This window comes from Panthera onca, chromosome C1 (genome assembly GCF_046562875.1).
Source record: "Panthera onca isolate mPanOnc1 chromosome C1, mPanOnc1 haplotype 2, whole genome shotgun sequence".
Classification (NCBI taxonomy): Eukaryota; Metazoa; Chordata; class Mammalia; order Carnivora; family Felidae; genus Panthera; species Panthera onca.
This window is the reverse complement of record NC_138346.1, coordinates 179,019,204-179,038,283: the sequence shown is the minus strand read 5'-3', so window position 1 is coordinate 179,038,283 and position 19,080 is coordinate 179,019,204. Positions and strand designations below refer to the sequence as shown.

The following is a 19,080-nucleotide window of genomic DNA, read 5'->3' as shown; positions in this document are numbered from 1 at the left end:
ATTTATCAGTTTTCTAGTTTTCCTCATATAGATCTTGTACAAAATTTTTTAGATTTATACTTAAATATTTCATTGTTTTGGGGTGTTGATGTAAATGGTATTCTATTTAATGTCAAATTCCCTTTTTCATTGTTGGTATATAGGAAAGCTAGTCACTTTTGTATAGTAACCTTGTATTGTGCAATCTTGCTGTAATATTGGTTCCAGGCGTTTTTTTGTTTTGTTTTATTTTTTTGTGATTCTTTCTGATTTTCCACATAAATAATATGTCACCCGTGAACAAAGAGCTTTATGTCTTCCTTCCTAATCTCTTTTTTCTCTGTCTTGTCTTATTGCATTAGGAAGGACTTCCAGTACAGTGTTTAAAAGGAGTGGTGAGAGGCGACATCCTTGTGTTGTACCTTATCTTAGTGAGAAAGTTTTGAATTTCTCACCATTAAGTATGTTAGTTGTAGATTTTTTGTAAATAGTTTTCAAGTTGAGGAAATTCATCTCTATTTGTAGTTTACTTAGAGTTGTTATTAGGAATGAATGTTGGATTTGTCAAATGCTTTTTTTTTTCATTTATTGATATGATCATGTGATTTTCCTTTTTGCATGTGATGGGTTACATTAATGTTTGAATGTTGAGCCAGCCTTCTATACCTGGGATAAATCCATTTGGTTGTGGTACAGATTTCTTCTTATATGTTTTTGGATTCGGTTTGCTAGTGTTTTGTTGAGGATTTGGTTTACTGATATTTTGTTGAGAATTTTTGCATCTGTGTTCATAAGAGAGATTTATCAGTAGTTTTCTTTTGTAATTATCTGTGTGGTTTTGCTGTTAGGGTAATGCTTGCCTCAAAGAATTAGTTAGGAAGTATGTCCATATGTCCTCTGCTTCTATTTTTTTTTTTTTTAAGTTTATTTATTAGGAGAGAGAGAGAGAATGATGTGGGGCTCAATCCTATGACACTGGGGTCAAGACCAGAGCTGAAATCAAGAGTCGGATGCTCAGTCCGACTGAGCCACTGAGCCACCCATGTGTCCCTTCTCTTTCATTTCTGATACTAGTAATTTGTCTCTTCTTTTTTTTTTTTCTTCTTTTTTTTTTTTTTTAAACTTAACCTGGACTTTTTAAGTAACCAGCTTTTGGTTTTGTTGATTTTTCTCTATTGATTTATATTGATTTCACATTTTCAATTTCACTGATTTCTGTTCTAATTCTTACTATTTCTTTTCCTCTGTTTAATTTGGATTTAATTTGTTCTCTTTTTTTTTTTTTTTTTTAATGTTTATTTATTTTGTGGGAGAGAGAACGTGCACACACGTGAGCAGGGGAGGGGCAGAGAAGGAGGGAGAGAGAATCCCAAGCAGGCTGCACACTGTGAACGCAGAGCCTGATGTGGGGCTTGAACCCACAAACCGAGATCACAACCTGAGCTGAAATCAAGAGTGGATGCTCCACCGACTCAGCCACGTAGGCATCCCTAATTTGTTCTTTTTCTAGTTTCCTAAGGTGGAAATTTAAATGATTGATTTTATTTTATTCTTAAAAATTATTTATTTATTAATATTTTATTTTTAAGTAATCTCTACACCCAATAGGTGGGCTTTATCTCACAACCCTGAGACTAAGAGTCTCATGCTCCTCGGAGTGAGCCAGCCAGATGCCCCAAGATGATTGATTTTAGATCTTTCTTTTCTCTTATATGTATTCAGAGCTGTCATTTTTCCTCTAAGCACTGCTTTCACTTTATCCCACTAATTTTGATAAATTGTGTTTTCATATTGTTCCAAATTTAAAATTTCTCTTATTACACTGTAATTAACTAATTGTAATTTAAATAAAAACTTGGGAAAAGAATAAAATAGAAAAAAAAACCCAAAAAACAATTTAAAATTTCTCTTGAGATTTCTTCCTTGATCCATATATATTTTTTTAATGTTTGTTTATTTTTGAGAGAGAGTGCAAGTGGGAGAAAGGAAGAGAGAGAGAGGAAGACACAGAATCCAAAGCAGGTTCCAGGCTCTGAGCTGTCAGCACAGAGCCCAACACAGGGCTCAAACCCATGAGCTGTGAGACATGACCTGAGCCTAAGTCAGACGCTTAACCGACTGACCCACCCAGGCACCCCTCCATATGTTTGTTTAGAAGTGGATTGTTTAATCTCTGTTTGTTTAGAGATTTTACAGTTATTTTTATATATTTATTTTACTTTTTAAAATGTTTATTTACTTATTTTGAGAGAGAGACCACATGCATGCTTGTGAGCAGGGGAGGGGCAGAGAGAGGAAGAGAAAGAATCCCAAGCAGGCTCCCCACCGTCAGTGTGGGAGCTAGATGCAGGGCTCCATCTTAGGAATCATGAGATCAACACCTGAGCTGAAATCAAGAGTCAGATACTTAACTGACTGAGCCACCCCAGTGCCCCCAGTTATTTAATTTTTTTAAAGAAATTGTGGTAGTTTTTCTGTAGTGTTTTCCCACAATCTGGATTTTTCCATTGTTTGACAGTGCTGTGATTTTGACTATTCCTCTGATCCCTGTAATCCCTATAAATTGAAAGTTAGAGGTAGAGGCTTGATCGTATTCAGGTTTGATGGTTTTGGTTGTACCTTGTACTTCCTTAAGGGGATTAATTAAGTCTGGTTGTCCGGATGGTTTTGTGATTTTGGTGGTCATAGATGGTCATTGCCTAGATCCATTAAATCATCAGAGAATTCTTGTACCTTTGACTTTTAGTATTAATTACTCTTGACCTTTCTGACTTCAGAGTATTTCATTTTTCTGTTTTTTTCTTGTATCCTTGGTTACTCTGCCATAATTTCCTTGTATGCTCCTGTTTTTCTATATATCCCTTAAGTGTTTTATATTCCTTAAGGTTCCATCTTGGGTACCCATCTCACTTTATACACTCTTTAGGTCTGTGGGTAATCTTTTTAAATTTTTGTTCTTGTTGTTTAGCTACCACTTATTCTCCGATTCCCCAGAGTTCCCAGCACAGTACTTTTATTTTAAGCTCTAGAACCGCATATCCAGGATGCCTCATGGATATACTGCCATTTCTTCTCTGGGCTGCTCAGTCATCATATTTTTCTGGTTTTCTTCCTTCCTCAGTGGCTGTGCTGCTGATCTGTTTCCTTATCTAGCTCCCCTTGAAAGACAGTACAAATTAAAGTTTTAAGATATCTGGCTCTGATGCCAGACTGTCTAGGTTTGTACAGTCATGACTATTAGATGTTTCCTTGGGCCAGCTACTTAACTTTAGTATGCCTCAACTCATCTGCAAAATGTGGCTAACAATAATCCCTACCTCATTGGGTTTTATGAGGATTTGGAGAGTTAATATATCTAAAACGTTTAGAACATTCAACAGCTGTTAGTTGCTATTATGACTGTTATTCCTCATTCTACTGACCTTAAATGTAAATGTTTTCGGTACCTTTGTCTTGCTCCTTCTTTTACATTCCCATGTTATCCATTCCCACAGTTTTAAATACTGTCTTTGTGCCCGTTAATTTCAAGTGTTTATACTTCAGTCTTGTAGGTTTAAAATCTATAGAATCTAGAATGCCAACTGATATTTTGGGGAATTCTGAAGGTGTAACAACTACTCAGATCTGTTTGGTTGTGGTGTAGAATTCTTTTTATACATTGTTGGATTCAGTTTACTAATAATTTGTTGAGGATTATATTATACCATAATTCTTCTATAATTTCTTTCAGAGAATAGAAACAGAGGACATAGTTCCTAACTCATTCTTTGAGGCCAGCATTACCCTAACAGCAAAACCACACAGATGTTATAAAAGAAAACTACTGACAAATCTCTGTCATGAACACAGATGCAAAAATCCTCAACTATTCAGATCTGTGTTGAGCTGGTCTGTGAACGCTGGACCTTATACCTCCCAACTCAGTTTTGGAAATGGGTCTGCATGGGGAAGTGGTGTGACCTTGGGTGGGACAACTGTTTGTCCCATTGGATTACAGCCAGTGTAGTCCCCATAGATGAGGGCTGTTAGCTGTTGGCACTCCCAACAGATCTAGTAGTAAGTCCTTTGTTCCTAAAAAGGATCTAGGTGTCCTATTGCAGCATCTACTACACTGCCATTTTTCCCCATCTCCAAAATGACCATCTACCTATTTGTTTAGTGACATTTTTCATTTCTTCTTCTCTCCTTGGTAATACTGAAACATTTTCTACTTTCAAATCTATATCTCATTCTTTTCCTCTTACCTCCTATCATAGATACCTTTTCTTTCCTTTCCTCTGACCTCATATGCACTCTCTTCACTTCTACTTTTGCCCCTTGGCAAGCTCTGCCACACAGCAAACAGTCCTCTTAAAGTTTAATCAGATCTGGACATTACCTCTGTCACTCTTGAAAGGCTTCTCCTTGTACTTAGGGTAAAAAGTCAGTTTCTTGCCCTGGTCTGCACGATTGACTCTTTTTGCCTCTGTCTCTAACCTGTCAGATGCTGGTATCCCCTCATCAACTGTGCTTCAGCCATACTGGTTTGCTCTTATTTCACAGAAAAAGCCAACCTGTTTCCCACATCAGGACTTCAGCTTTTCCTTCCATCTAGAATGACAGCTACTACCTTCACCTTTCATGTCCTTCAGGTCTTAGCTTAAACATCACCTCCTCAGCCTCCTCAGAGAGACAGGATTCTTGTTTTCCTTCTTCATTTCCTTACCCCTCTATCATGTTCTTGTTTGTTTCCTTTAGAACTCTCACTACATTTATTTTATTTTATTTTGTTTTGTTTTATTTTATTTTATTTTATTTTATTTTATTTTATTTTATTTTATTTATTTTTTATTTTGAGGGAGAGAGAGCGCATGCGTGAGCAGGAGAGGGGCAGAGAGAGAGAGAGAATCCCTAGCAGGCTCTGCTGTCAGCAGAGTGCCCAAAATGGGACTCAGTCTCACGAAGTGTAAGATCACGACCTGAGCTGAGATCAAGAGTCAGATGCTTAACCCACTGAGCCACCCAGGTGCCCCTTACTACATTTCAAAAATTTTTTAATTTAAATTTGAGTTATTTAACATACAGTGTAATATTACTTTCAGGTATACAATATAGTGATTCAGCACTTAACCTACAACACCCAGTGCTCATAACAAGTGTATTTCTTAATCCCCGGCATCTATGTTAACCCATCCTCCCACCCACCTCCCATCTGGTAACCCATCGGTCTGTTCTCTGTAGTTAAGAGTCTGTTTCTTGGTTTGGCTCTCTCTCTCCCTTTTTCACTTTTTTTTGTTTTGTAAGCTCCACATAGGAGTGAAATCATATGGTATTTGTCTTTCTCTGACTGACTTATTTCCCTTAGCATAATACCCTCTTGCTCCATCCATGTTGTTGCACATGGGAAGATTTCATTATTTTTTTTTTTAATTTTTTTAATGTTTATTTATTTTTGAGAGAGAGAGAGACAGAGCATGAACAGGGGAGGGTCAGAGAGAGAGGGAGACACAGAATCTGAAGCAGGCTCCAGGCTCTGAGCTGTCAGCACAGAGCCCGACGCGGGGCTCGAACTCACGGACCGTGAGATCATGACCTGAGCCAAAGTCAGCCGCTTAACCGACTGAGCCACCCAGGCGCCCCAAGATTTCATTATTTTTTATGGCTGAGTAGTATTTCATTGTGTGTTATATATATACATACCACATCTTTTTTTTTCTCCCTGTATCTTTATCTAGTCATCAATCGGTAAGACACTTAGGCTGTTTCCATAATTTTGCTATTAATATGTAATGATTCTTTAAACATAGGGGTGTATGTATCCCTTTGAATTAGTATTTTTGTATTCTTTGGATAAATACCAAATAGTCTGATTATTGGATTGTAGCATAGTTCTGTTTTTAATTCACTCAATACATTTTTAAAAAATGTTTATTTTTTGAGAGAGAAAGAGCAAGCGAGCAGGGAGGGCAGAGACAGAGGAGGGACAAAGGATCCCAAGCGGGCTCCATGCTGAGAGCAGTAAGCCTGATGTGGGGCTCCAACTCACAAACCATGAGATCACAACCTGAACCCAACTTAGAAGCTCAAACAACTCAGCCACCCAGGCACCCCTCACTTACTACGTTTTTAATGTTAGATATTTTCTGCTTGTCTGGTATTCTCCCTCTAGAGTGTAGGTAAACTCCATGATGGTATATGAAGCCATGTCTGTCTCATTCACTGTGAAGCATAGCACTTTGCATACAGTGAACATTCAGTGTTTGTTGAATAAATGTATGAATCAGTGTACTAAATTCTTCCTCAAAATCTGAAGTATAGGGACTTTCTTCCTCCTGTCTTGGTAGCACAGCCCAGCTCAAACTGAAAAGGTGGGAATCAGCTTATATACCTTTTTCTCTCAGTTCTTTCCCCCATTCTGTTCAGCCACCATGTTCTGTCAGCCCTGTTTTAAACTTTTATCTTGCATTATGAGAAGCATCAATAATCTCTTGCCCCATCTTCCATCAGACACCATCCTAATTCCTTTACAGTCACATAATTGGTCTTTCTAAAAATATAATTATGACTATTTTTTTAATTAAATTTTTTAATGTTTTTATTTAATTTTAAGAGATAGGACATGAGTGGGGGAGGGGCAGAGAGAGAGCGAGAGCAAGAGCAAGAGGGGGGGCGGGGAGGGAGATACAGAATCTGAAGCAGGCTCCAGGCTCTGAGCTGTCAGCATAGAACCTGATATGGGACTTGAACCCATGAACTGTGAGATCATGACCTGAGCTGAAGTTGGACACTTAACTGACTGAGCCACCCAGGTGCCCCAATGACCATTCATTTTTCTGCTTCAAAATTGAATTGTTCCTTATTGTGCATAGGATAAAAAAAAAGTCTGGGTTTCATAACTTTGTCTGCAGGCTGCATCTGCTTTTTACCTTCCTTTCTACTTTTCTTTCTAGCCATCCTTCCCTTTTACACCACCGTATTCCAGTAATGCTAATCTGCTTGGGGTCTTTCCACGTAATCTGCTGTTCTTTGCCTCCCTGTCTTTGATAAGTTCTTCCATTCTCTCTGCCCCCACCCCCAAACTAATATTTAGTCTTAAGAACTTTTCCCAAAGTTAATCTCATCTGTACTAATTTAATACATGGTGCAATTTACTATTGCGTGTAATACACTATTATAATCATTTGTTTACCTGATGTGCCTTCCTAGACTGAATTCCTTGTGGTCACAGGTATCTAATTACCTTGTGTGACCATTACTTAACATAGAATGTCACACACAGAAGATGCTTGGTAAATCTCTTCTAAATAAAATCTAGTACAACCCATTCATTTTATAGATGAGCAAAATGAGGCCTAGAGTGGTAAGTGACTTGTTAAAGGCTATCTATTAATTTAGTTAAACTAATCATTGGTAGTGTTATTTGTATATTGCACATATGTACTTATTTATCTATTTTATTTTATTTTATTTTTTATTTTTATTTTTATTTTATTTTTTGTGAGCACGGTTGCTGTGGATAAAACTGTGGGCTCTGGAGTCAAACTGGTTTTGATTCCTGATTCCGCCACATATTTTGACTTTGAGCAAGTCACTTAACATCTTTAAGCTCTAGTATCTTATAAGATAGTAATTAATAGTATTATAGTATTATTATAAAGAATAAATGAGGTGATCTCAGTAACGGGGTTAGAACAATTCTTGCCACAGAATGAGCAGTAAATATAGTCATTATTATTATTGGCATCTGTCATTGTTCATTGACCACAATGCTTCCTGGAAAAGGCATGGGATTTAGTTGTTATTACAAGCTGGTTCTGGTTTTCTTATAGGCAAGCTGACTGATAGAACAGCGAGCATTTTCCAAGGCAACCAAATGAAACTGAAGCTGGTCAATATTCAAAAAGCCAAAATCTCGACAGCTGCATTCACAAAAGCCTTCTGTCATCACAAAGTCATTGAACTGGATGCTACTGCAGTGCACACTGACCTCCCAATTCCAGACATCATAAGTGGACTCTGCAGCAATAGCTGGATCCAGCAAAACCTTCGGTGTCTCCTGTTGGACTCAACGAGCATCCCTCAGGATTCCAGATTACTGTTCTTTGGTCAGCTCACCGGTCTTCGCGTTTTAAGTGTTTTCAATGTTTGTTTTCATAGTGAAGACCTGGCTAACGTTTCTCAGTTACCAAAACTGGAAAGCTTGGATATCTCCAATACTATGGTCACTAACATCTCTGCACTCCTCGCCTGTAAAGATCGACTCAAATCTCTCACAATGCACTATCTAAAGTGTCTGACCATGACCAAACCACAGATTCTTGCAGTTATTAGAGAACTTAAATGTCTGCTTCACCTTGATATTTCTGATCACAGGCAACTCAAATCAGATCTGGCTTTTCATTTGCTGCAGCAGAAGGATATTCTGCCTAATGTTGTGTCACTGGATATATCGGGGGGCAGTTGTATCACCGATGGAGCTGTAGAACTGTTTATACGGCAGCGGCCTGCGATGCAATTTGTGGGACTGTTGGCTACGGATGCTGGTTATTCTGACTTCTTTACTGCAAAGCAAGGCTTGAGGGTTTGTTTTTTATCTGAAATAAGTTTGTTTTCATTTGTTTAGAACATTATTAGGCTTTTGTTGTAAAACAGAATCTGTGCTAGGTATTAGGGTTACAAAGACAGATAAAAAATCCTTATGGAGCGAGCGTAACAAAAATGATTGTGTAGCTACTATGTGGTAGGTTGTGGAATTACAACCTAAAGCAAGATATGGTCCTGGCGTGCAGGTCTTCTAATCTAGTTTGATATGATAAGTATAGCCATTTATGCATCCTCGCCTATATGCCAGATGCCACTTTGTGCATGTTGTTTTCCTCTTTAATCCTCCCATTTTATAGATGAGGAAGTGGAAGCTTAGGTTAAACTTCTTATCCATAATCCTATAACTACCTATTAAACGGTAGAGCTAGGACTTTTATCCAAGTCTTTGTGACTCTAAAACTTGCTCTGTTCACCTCTGTTGACAGCTAAATATAATTAGTAAGGCAGTGATCAATGTTTTTGCTGAAGGTTTGAGAGAAAACAGTTTTGAAAAGGGTCTTAAGAAAAAAAGTTTGGAACATTGCCAGAGTAAGTTTATAGCCAATCATGATGCTGGTTTTTTTTGTTTTTTGTTTTTTAAATACGGAACACTTTATGAATTTGCCTGTTATCCTTGCACAGGAGCCGTGCTAATCTTTTCTGTATTGTTTCAGTTTTAGTTTTAGCTTATTGCTGAAGCAAGCACTCATGGTGCTGTTTTTAAAGCAACACACATTGGGGTGCCTGGGTTCAGCTCAGGTCATGATCTCACGGCTCGTGGGTTCGAGCCCTGCATTGGGCTCTGTGCTGACAGCTTGGAGCCCGCAGCCTGCTTTGGATTCTGTGTCTCCCTCTCTTTCTGCCCCTCCTTTGCTCACACTTTTTCTCTGTCTCTGTCTCTCTCTCTCTCTCTCAAAAATAAACGTTAGAGGCGCCTGGGTGGCTCAGTCGGTTGAGCATCTGACTTCAGCTCAGGTCATGATCTCATGGCTTGTGACTTTCAGCCCCACGTTGGGCTCTGTGCTGACAGCTTGGAGCCTGGAGCCTGCTTCAGATTCTGTCTCTGTCTCTGCCCCTCCCCTCCTCATGCACTGTCTCTCTCTCCATCTCAAATATAAATAAACATTTAAAAATTTTAAAATAAATAAACATTAAAAATTTAAAAACCCACAAATTTAAATATTTTTGTTTCAGAATATTTCATTTATTTATTTATATTTTGAGAGAGAGTGCAGGAGGGGCAGAGAGAGAATCCTAAGCAGGCTCCCACAATGCCATCATGGAGCCCCTTGCGGGGCCCAACCCCATGAACCGTGATATCATGACCTGAGCTGAAATCAGAAGTCTGATGCTTAACCGATTGAACCACCCAGGTGCCCCTAAAGTATTTCTTTTTTAAAACAGTGGTTTTCTACCTCGGCTGTACTTTGTGATCACTTGGGAAGCTTTAAAATATACTGATGCCTGTGTCCTATCTCCCAGAGATTCTGATTTAATTGTCTGGGACTTGGTGTGGGCATCAAAATTTTGAAAACTCCCAGGTATTTCTAATGTGCGGCCAAGGTTCAGAACCATTGTTTTGAAATGCTTTTTAATTATACCATACGTAATTCTTTCTAGGCTGAGAGAGTAAAATGATTTGCAGTCATTACTTGTTTTTCATCTGTCTGTCTGTCTGTCTGTCTACCTATCTATCTATTAATGTAGGCCCTACACCCACCATGGGATTGAACTCACAACTGGGAGACTAAGAGACACATGCTCCACTGACTGAGCCAGCCAGGCACCCCAGTTTTTTTTCACATTTTTGTTCTTTTTTTCCTCAAACGAAAGGCCTCTTACATTTATTACTGAACCAGCCTACTGGTGCAGAAGCACAGTGACAGGAAAATCATTTCACCTATAAAACATGTCTGTTGTTCTGGTAGAAGTGATGTTTACAGAATGATAGGATATGAGCACATTACCTTCATGCAACATAAATACGTGTGCCATCTCATGTGCAATCCATTGTAGACCCAGCTTGGTTCTTCTCCAATGCTTCCTCTTGGAGCTATACCTTCTTTTTTTTTTTTTGGTACCTGATTTTTATTACCAGTTTTCTTGTGAGTCGACTAGGGAATGGAACACTTCTGCTTTTGTTTCTTGGCCAGGAATTATTTGGTCCTGAAAGTCTTATGAGAAGACATGGTGGGAGATAGTCAGCCGCATACCCCACGATGACAGAGAAAAGGAGAGAGCTGTTTACATATTTTTATTCTTTTGATTTGAAAATAGCAATTGTATTTTGAAGTCTTTTTAATTTTCTGGCATGTCTAATGAAGGTGTAAGCCATCAATTAATTAGGCTAGAATTAGAGATAATAGTGAGAACTTTCAGATTAGATATGTAGAGAATTGTTTACTGGGAATGTATACTTAGGCCTGTTTCAGATTAATAGCATTTAGTGTCACAATGATCAAAAGACCACAGCTATCAGGGGAAAAATTTTTTTTAGTACAAACTCTTGGTATATGCAATAATCTGGGACAAATGCTGGAATATTCTGCAGAGGGATTATGCATGTAGTTAAGGTACTGTCAAAGTGGGTACACCAAAAGAAAATGTGAAGCTGTGTTTCAGTAAACTTACCTGGTATACATGTAAGTTTAGTTTATTTTGAAAACTTTAAAGTATGCATTCTATACGGTGTTAGATATTGTTGGGATGGAGAGGAGAAACCACAGTCTTCCCAGTACTAAGAAACTCTAAAGATCTTAAGCCAGCCTTCTGTGGAGTGTAAGGTATGGCAAATTTAAAATTTAAATGGTTCAGAAAAACTTTATTTAATGGAAATATATATGTTTTAGATCAGATGCAAAGTATACTAAGTATCTTTGTTATTTAGGTTGATCAAAAATTTGCTTGCATTAACATGAATAAAATCAAATGTAAGCAAAGACCTTTAAACACAACAAATACGTTATTTATTGTACCCCAAATTAGAATGGGCAGCATGTACTTAATTCTTTTAAAATGGGCAGAAAGTGGGGACGCTTGGCTGGCTCAGTCTGTATAGCGTGCAACTCTTGATCTCCGGGTCATGAGTTCAAGCCCCATGTTGAGCATGGAGCTTATTTTAAAATATAAAAATAAAAAATAAAATAGGCAGAAAGGGCATCCACTATTAGTATTAAGAGCCACACACATCTTCATTTGGTAGGAAATCCTTGTGAACCCCCTGGTGGGGTGTGGTGGGGATCCCTTCTGAAGATTGTTTTATAATGGCATCTTCAGGAAGCCAAGAAGAGAGGGTGAGGCAACAGTTATCTGGTCTTCTGCTTGGTCATGTGGTTAATCCTTTGTTTCTTTTTCAGCTCTTAGATCTGGATGGTCATAAAACTTTTTTAAAAATTTTAGAATATATCCATTGTTTTACATTTTTAATGTGGAAGAGTGCCTTAGTCCTTCCTGTCCTTTGTGACATTGATATTTTTGAAGAATACAGACTAGCTTTGTTTTGTAGGCTTTTTGGAAGAATATTCCATTTTGGATTTGTCGAATGTTTCCTTATGATTAGGTTCTTCATCTTTGGCCAGAATTCCTTGGGAGGCATGTTGTATCAGTCTCAAGAATACAATCCTGAAGCACACAGTGTGCCTCATTAGTCCTGTTACTTTTCATCATACATTCAAAGTATTGTCCAGATATTATATAAAATATCCAGTATAGATAAAATACTATCTATATAATATTGTATTGTTTCTATACTATATGGATAGTATTTTTTTCACTTGCAACTAATAAGTGATGTGTACTTGAAGACTATGCAAATATCCTCGTCCTCATCAAACTTTCTAATCTGGATTTAGCATCCATTGATGATTCTTACCTGAACCAGTCTTGACTGGAATGGTTGCAAAGTGATGATTTTCAAATCTAGTCCTCCTACCATAAAGAAGAGCCCTGACTTCTGCATCTGTCTGTCTAACCCAACTTCAATGTGAACTCACTGATTCTTATTGTTTTCAGTGGTTTACAATTCAGTACTGTCCTTAATTATTTTGATGCCCAGTTTGTTACAGATTGGCCAATGGATGCTCCTTCATACTGGCTCCTGTGTTATTTACATGTCTCCATTATTATAATTGTTACTATTATTATTTTTTAAGATTTTTATTTTATTTTTTAAAATGTTATTTATTTTGAAAGAGAATGTGAGCAGAGGAGGAGCAGGGGGGGAGGGGGACAGAGGATCTGAAGCAGGCTCTGCAGACAGCAGTGAATCAGATGCAGGGCTCAGACTCACAATCTGCGAGATCATGACTTTAGCCCAAGTTGGACATTCAACCAACTAAGCCACCCAGGTGCCCCTTTGTTGTTATTTTGATCACTTCCTCACTTTCTAGCACATGAAGATGTTTTAGGCTTCATATACTTTCCTGTTCCTAGCCCTTCTGGCATTTCTACTAGGAGCCCTGGTTCCTTTTATTAAACCAATATCTGAGTACTAGGTATGTTCTTAGTTGTTGGGGTATCTTTGTTGTTGTTGTTGTTGTTGTTTAATGTGTATTTTGAGAGAGAGAGAATGAGAGGACGGGAGGGGCAGAGAGAGAGGGAGAGAGGGAGAGAAAGAATCGCAAGCAGGCTCTATGCTGCCAGTGCAGAACTCAATGTGGGACTTGAACTCAAGAACTGTGAGATCATGACCTGAGCTGAAATCAAGAGTCAGACACTTAACCAACTGAGCCACCCAGGCACCCCTGCATATTTTTGTTTTTAAGTCCCTTTTGGGAAACAGGGCTAAGGAGATATATGAAATAAGTTTCAGAGTAATACTTCCAAATGTCCATCCTCACACCATTCTCCTTTGCCTTTCTGCGTTCTTTACTTGCATTTCCTCTTTTCCACAGTGAGAACCTTGGTTCTCAAAACATTGGCACGTTTGCTTCATCCTACAGTACATGTAAAAGAGTTTTCAGAATAGTGAAACACAAGCCTGCTAAAAAGAATTGAAAATTTATTTGCAGTTCCTCCCCCACCCCCCCACCAGACTGAGGGTTTAATCAAGGTACTAAGCAGATGTATTTAGGTTCTCTTATTTCCTCTTCTTACACAATAGGTAGTATATACTTTGTATTTATTACTTAACAATATGTCTTGAAAATCACCCCATGTCAGTTCATATTTCCATTCCTTTTTTCTTCTTTTCTTTTATTTTATTTTATTTTATTTTATTTATTTATTTTTTTTAACGTTTATTTATTTTTGAGACAGAGAGAGACAGAGCATGAACGGGGGAGGGTCAGAGAGAGGGAGACACAGAATCTGAAACAGGCTCCAGGCTCTGAGCTGTCAGCACAGAGCCCGACGCAGGGCTCGAACTCACGGACCGCGAGATCATGACCTGAGCCGAAGTCGGCCGCTCAACCGACTGAGCCACCCAGGCGCCCCTCTTCTTCTTTTTTAAAAAATAATCTTTACCCCCAATATGGGGCTCAAACTCAGGACCCTGAGATCAAGAGGCACATGCTCTACTGACTGAGCCAAACACCCCTATATTTCCATTCTTTTAAGTTTTTTGGATGACAAAACATACATAACATAAAATTTACCATCTTAACCATATTTAAGTGTACAGTTCAATGGTATTAAACACCTTCATAAAGTTGTGCAACCATTACCACCATCCATTTCCATAGCTATTTTCATCTTGAAAAACTGAGACTATGTACCCATTAAACACTAACTCCTCATTCCCCCCTCTCTCCAGACCCTGGTAACCCCGATTCTACTTTCTGTTTCTGTGATTTTGCCTAAGTACATAAGTGGAATCATACAGTATTTTTGTGATTGGCTTATTTCATTAGCATAAATGTCCTCAAGGTTCATTTGTTGTAACATATTGTAGAATTACTTTCTTTTTTAAGGTTGAATTAAGTGTGTTATGTATATACCACATTTTGCTTATCCATTTATTGTCGATGGACCCTTGGGTTGGTTCCGTGTTACTTCCAGCTATTATGAATAATGCTGCTGTCAATAAGACTATTCATATATCTTTTTGAGACCCTGCTTTCAGTTCTTTTGATACAGACTCAGAGGTAGAATTGCTGGATCATATGGTAATTCTGTTTTTAATTTGTTGAGGAACTGTCACACTGTTTTCATAGCAGCTGTACAATTTTATATTCCCACAAAAAATGCGTAAACATTCCAGTTTCTCCACATCTTGTCAACACTTATTATTTTCTGTTTTTGAACAGTAATGATCCTAGTGGGTATGAGGTGTATCTCTTTGAAGTTTTGATTTGCATTTCCCTACTGATGAGTGATTATTAAGCATGTTTCATGAGCTTATTGGCCATTTGTTTGTCTTCTTTGGAGAAAGGTCTGCTCAAGTCCTTTGCCCATTTTTGAGTGGGTTTACTTATTTTTCATTATTGAGTATAGAAGTTCTCAATATATTGTGAATCTTAATCCCTTACCAGAGATATGATTTGCTGATATTTTCTTTTTGTGAGTTGCCTTTTTACTATTGATATTATCTTCTGATGCACAAAACTCTAAAAAATTTTAGGTTTTATATATCATATATATATTTTTTCTTTTGTTGCCTGTCTTTGGTATCCTATGCAATAAGTCATTGCCAAATCCATTGTCATGAAGTTTTTGCCCTGTGTATCCTTTTAAGAGTTTTATAGTTTTAGGTCTTACATTTAGGTCTTTGATCCATTCTAATTTTTTTATATATAAAGTAAGAGCCTCCAACTTTAGTCTTTTGCATATGCATATCCAGTTTACTCAGCACAATTTCTTGAAAAGATTGTGCTTTCCTTGTTGAATGATCATGGCATCCTTGTAAAAGTCATTTGACCATATATACTAAGGATTATTTGGGGGCTTTCTATTCTATTCCATTGGTATATATGTCTGTTTTTATGCCTTTAATATCTTTTAGTAGTGTTTTGTAGTTTTCACCATATAAGTCACCTCCTGGGTTAATTCCTAAGTACTTTATTATATTATTGTAAATGGAATTATTTTCATAATTTCCTTTGCAGATTGTTCATTGTTATTATATAGAAATGTGGCTGATTTTTGCTTGTTGACTTTGTGTCCTGCAATTCTTTTTAGTTTCCTTTATTAGTGCTAATAGCTTTTTGTGTGTGTGTGTAATCTTTAAGGGGTTTCTGCATATAAGTTTATATTACCTGCAAACAAAGATAATTTTACTTTTTCCTTTGCAATTTGGATGTCATTTGTTTCATTTTCTTGCCTGATTACTCTAGCTAGGACTTCCAGTACTATGTTCAGTAGAAGTCATGAAAGTAGGTATCCTTGTCTGTTCTTGATTTTAGAATAAATGCTTCCAGTCTTCCACCATTGAATATGATGTTCACTGCAGGTTTTTTATACATGGCTTTTATTAAGTTGAGGTAATTTACTTTGAATTCCAGTTTATTGAGTGTTTTTGCCATGAAAGGGTGTTGTCAAGTGTTTTTTCTATGTTAATTGAAATAATTATGTTTTTTCCTTCATTCTGTTAATGTGTGTTATACTAATCAATTTCCATATGTTAAGCCATCCTTGCATTCCAGGAATAAATCTCACTTGGCCATGGTATATAATCCATTTCATACACTGCTGTATGTAGTTTGCTTATATTTTGTTGAATTTTGAATCACTGTTCTTTAAGTGTATTTATCTTTAGTTTTCTTGTATCTTTTTCTGGTTTTGGTATCAGGGTAATGCTAGCCTCATAGAATGACTTAGGAAGGTTTTTCTTCAATTTTTAACCTTTGAGAAGGATAGGTATCACTTCTTAAATGTTTGGTAGAATTTATTAACAAAGCCATCAGATCTAGGACTTCTGTTTGTGAGGAGATCTTTTAATTACTGATCCTATGTCCTTACTAAGTTACAGGTCTCTTAAAATTTCCATTTCTTCAGGATTTAGTCTTGTTAAGTGTTGTGTTTCTTGAAACTTGTCTATTTCATCTAAGTTATTCAATTTGTTGGGGCATAACTGTTCATAGTATTCTTAAAATTTTTTTAAATTTCTTTGTGATTAGTAGGAATGTTCCCACATTCATTTCAGATTTTAGTATTTTGAGTTCTGTCTTTTTTTCTTAATCCATCTGGGAGTTAGTGGTTTGTTAATTTCATTTGTTCAAAGAACCAACTTTTGGTTTTACTAAATTATTCTATTTGTCTATTCTGTATTTCATTTATTTCTGCTATAATCATTATTATTTCCTTCATTCTGCTAGCTTTGGGTTTAATTTGTTCTTTTTCTTGTTCCTTAAGTTGTAAAGATAAGTTGTTGACTTGATTTTTTCTTGTTTTTATTTTTCTTCTCTCTTTTTAAGTTTATTTATTTTGAAAGAGAGGGAAAAGTAAAGAGAGAAAGAGAGAGAGAGTAGGTGCAAGCAGAGGAGAGACAGAATTCCAAGCAGGCTCTGTACAATGCAAGACTTGATCTCACGAACTGCAAGGTCATGGCCTGAGCTGAAATCAAGAGTCAGACACTTAACTAAGTCACCCAGGTGCCTCTTCTTGTTTTCTTCTCTTTTTTCTTTTTTTTTTAAGTTTATATATTTATTTTGAGAGAGAAAGAAAGTGAGCAGGGCAAGGGCAGAGAGAGAGGAGTCAAAGGATCCAAAGCAGGCTCTGTGCCGACAGCAGAGAGACCAGTGCAGGGCTCAAACTCATGAATTGTGTGATCATGACCTGAGCTGTAGTCTGACGCTTAACCGACTGAGCCATCCAGGCACCCCATCTTGTTTTCTTAATGTAAACATTTATAGCTATAAATTTCCCTCTTAACACTGCTTTCCCTGGGTCCTACCAGGTTTAGTATTCTGTGTTTTTGTTTTTATTTGCCTTTAAATATTTTCTAATTTCCCTGTGATTTCTGATTTGATCCATTGGTTATTTAAGAGGTGTTATCTAATTTCCATAAATTTGTAAATTTTCCGGTTTTACTTCTATTATTTATAACTTCATCTTGTTGTCAGAAAAGACACTTTGTATGATATCTGTTTTTAAAAATCTGTAGAGACCTAATTTCTGCTCTGACACATGGTCTATCCTGGAAAAGTCCCACGTGCACCTTAAAGGCTGTGGATGCTGGTATTGTTGGGTAGAGTGTTTTGCATATGTCTGTTAGATCTAATTGGTTTATTGTGTTAAGTCCTTTGTTTCCTTACTTCTGTCTGGTTCTATCCATTATGGAGTGGGTTATTGAAGTCTCCATTATTGTAGAAATGTCTGTTTCTCCCTTTAATTCTGTCAGTTTTTGTGTCATGTTTTTGGTTTGTTTTGTTTTTTGAGAGAGAGAGAGAGAGAGCGAGCATGAGCTGGCTAAGGGGAGGGGCAGAGGGAGAAGTAGAAAGAGAATCTTAAACAGGTTCCATGCTCAGAGCAGAGCCTGATGCAGGGCTCAATCTCACCATGATCATGAGATCATGACCTAAGCTGAAATCAAGAGTTGGACGCTGAACTGACTGAGCCATCCAGGTGCCCCTATGTGTCATATGTTTTAATAGTCTGTCATTAGATACATCAGTGTGTATACTTATTATATCTTCTTGCTCTACTGTACCTTTTATTGATATATAATGTCTTGCTTTGTCTCTTGTAACCTCTTCTGATTTTAAAGTCTATTTTGTCTGACAATAGTATAGTCACCCCTGCTGTCTTTTGGTTATATTTTCATGGAATGTTTTTTTCCATCCTTTCATTTTCCATCTAGCTATGTCTTTGGATCTGAAGTGAGTCTCTTGTAGATAGTGTATAGTTGGATCATATGTTTAATTCATTCTTCCAATCTTTGTCTTTTGATTGTAGCATTTAATCCATCTACATTTAAAGTAATTAGTGATAAGGAGGGACTTATGTCATTTTGCTCTTTGGTTTCTATATGTTTTGCAGCTTTTTTTGTTCCTCATCTCCTGCATTACTATTTTCCTTTTGTTCAGCTGATTTTTTTATAATGAAATGTTTAAACTCCTTTCTCATTTCCTTTTGTGTATTTTCTGTAACAGTTTTCTTTGTGGTTATCGTGGAGATTACATTTAATATCCTAAAGTCACAATACTCCAATTTGAGTATCAGCTTCACTTCAGTGACCTAAAATACTGCTCATTTACATCTCCATTCTCAACCTTTTAATCAATGACATCCCCAAATTATATCATTATGCATTTTTTTGCCCCACAGTATAAAAATTGATAATTCAAGTTATAATAACACTAGCTTTTAGAGTAATATTTTTTTTTTTAGCAAATGTATTCGTTTCTTAAATCATGTAGAAAACAAAAAGTTACAAACCAGTTTTGTTGTTTTGTTTTTTTGTTTTTTTTTTTTTTTGAGTAATCTCTACACCCAACATGGGGCTTGAACTCATGACCCTGAGATCAAGAGTCACATACTGTACCAACTTAGCCAGCCAGGTGCTCCTACAAACCAGTGTTAATATATCACTAGTTTTGTTTTGTTTTGTTTTTGTTTTTGTTTTAGTGTTTATTTATTTTTGAGACAGAGACAGAACACGAG

At 37.0% G+C, this 19,080-nt stretch overlaps 1 protein-coding gene and 1 non-coding gene across 2 annotated transcripts in view; one reads left to right on the top strand and one right to left on the bottom strand.

Moving 5' to 3' along the window:
• The window catches only part of ZYG11A (zyg-11 family member A, cell cycle regulator), a 74,677-nt gene that overhangs the window by 21,590 nt on the left and 34,007 nt on the right, over positions 1-19,080 (top strand). Inside the window, 1 exon segment of the mRNA XM_060624496.3 lies at positions 7,788-8,539. Within this exon segment, the coding sequence (XP_060480479.2) occupies positions 7,788-8,539 (752 nt within the window).
• On the bottom strand, positions 9,139-9,245 carry LOC132674005 (U6 spliceosomal RNA). The gene has a single exon (XR_009608333.1). It is a non-coding gene; the product is annotated as a U6 spliceosomal RNA (small nuclear RNA).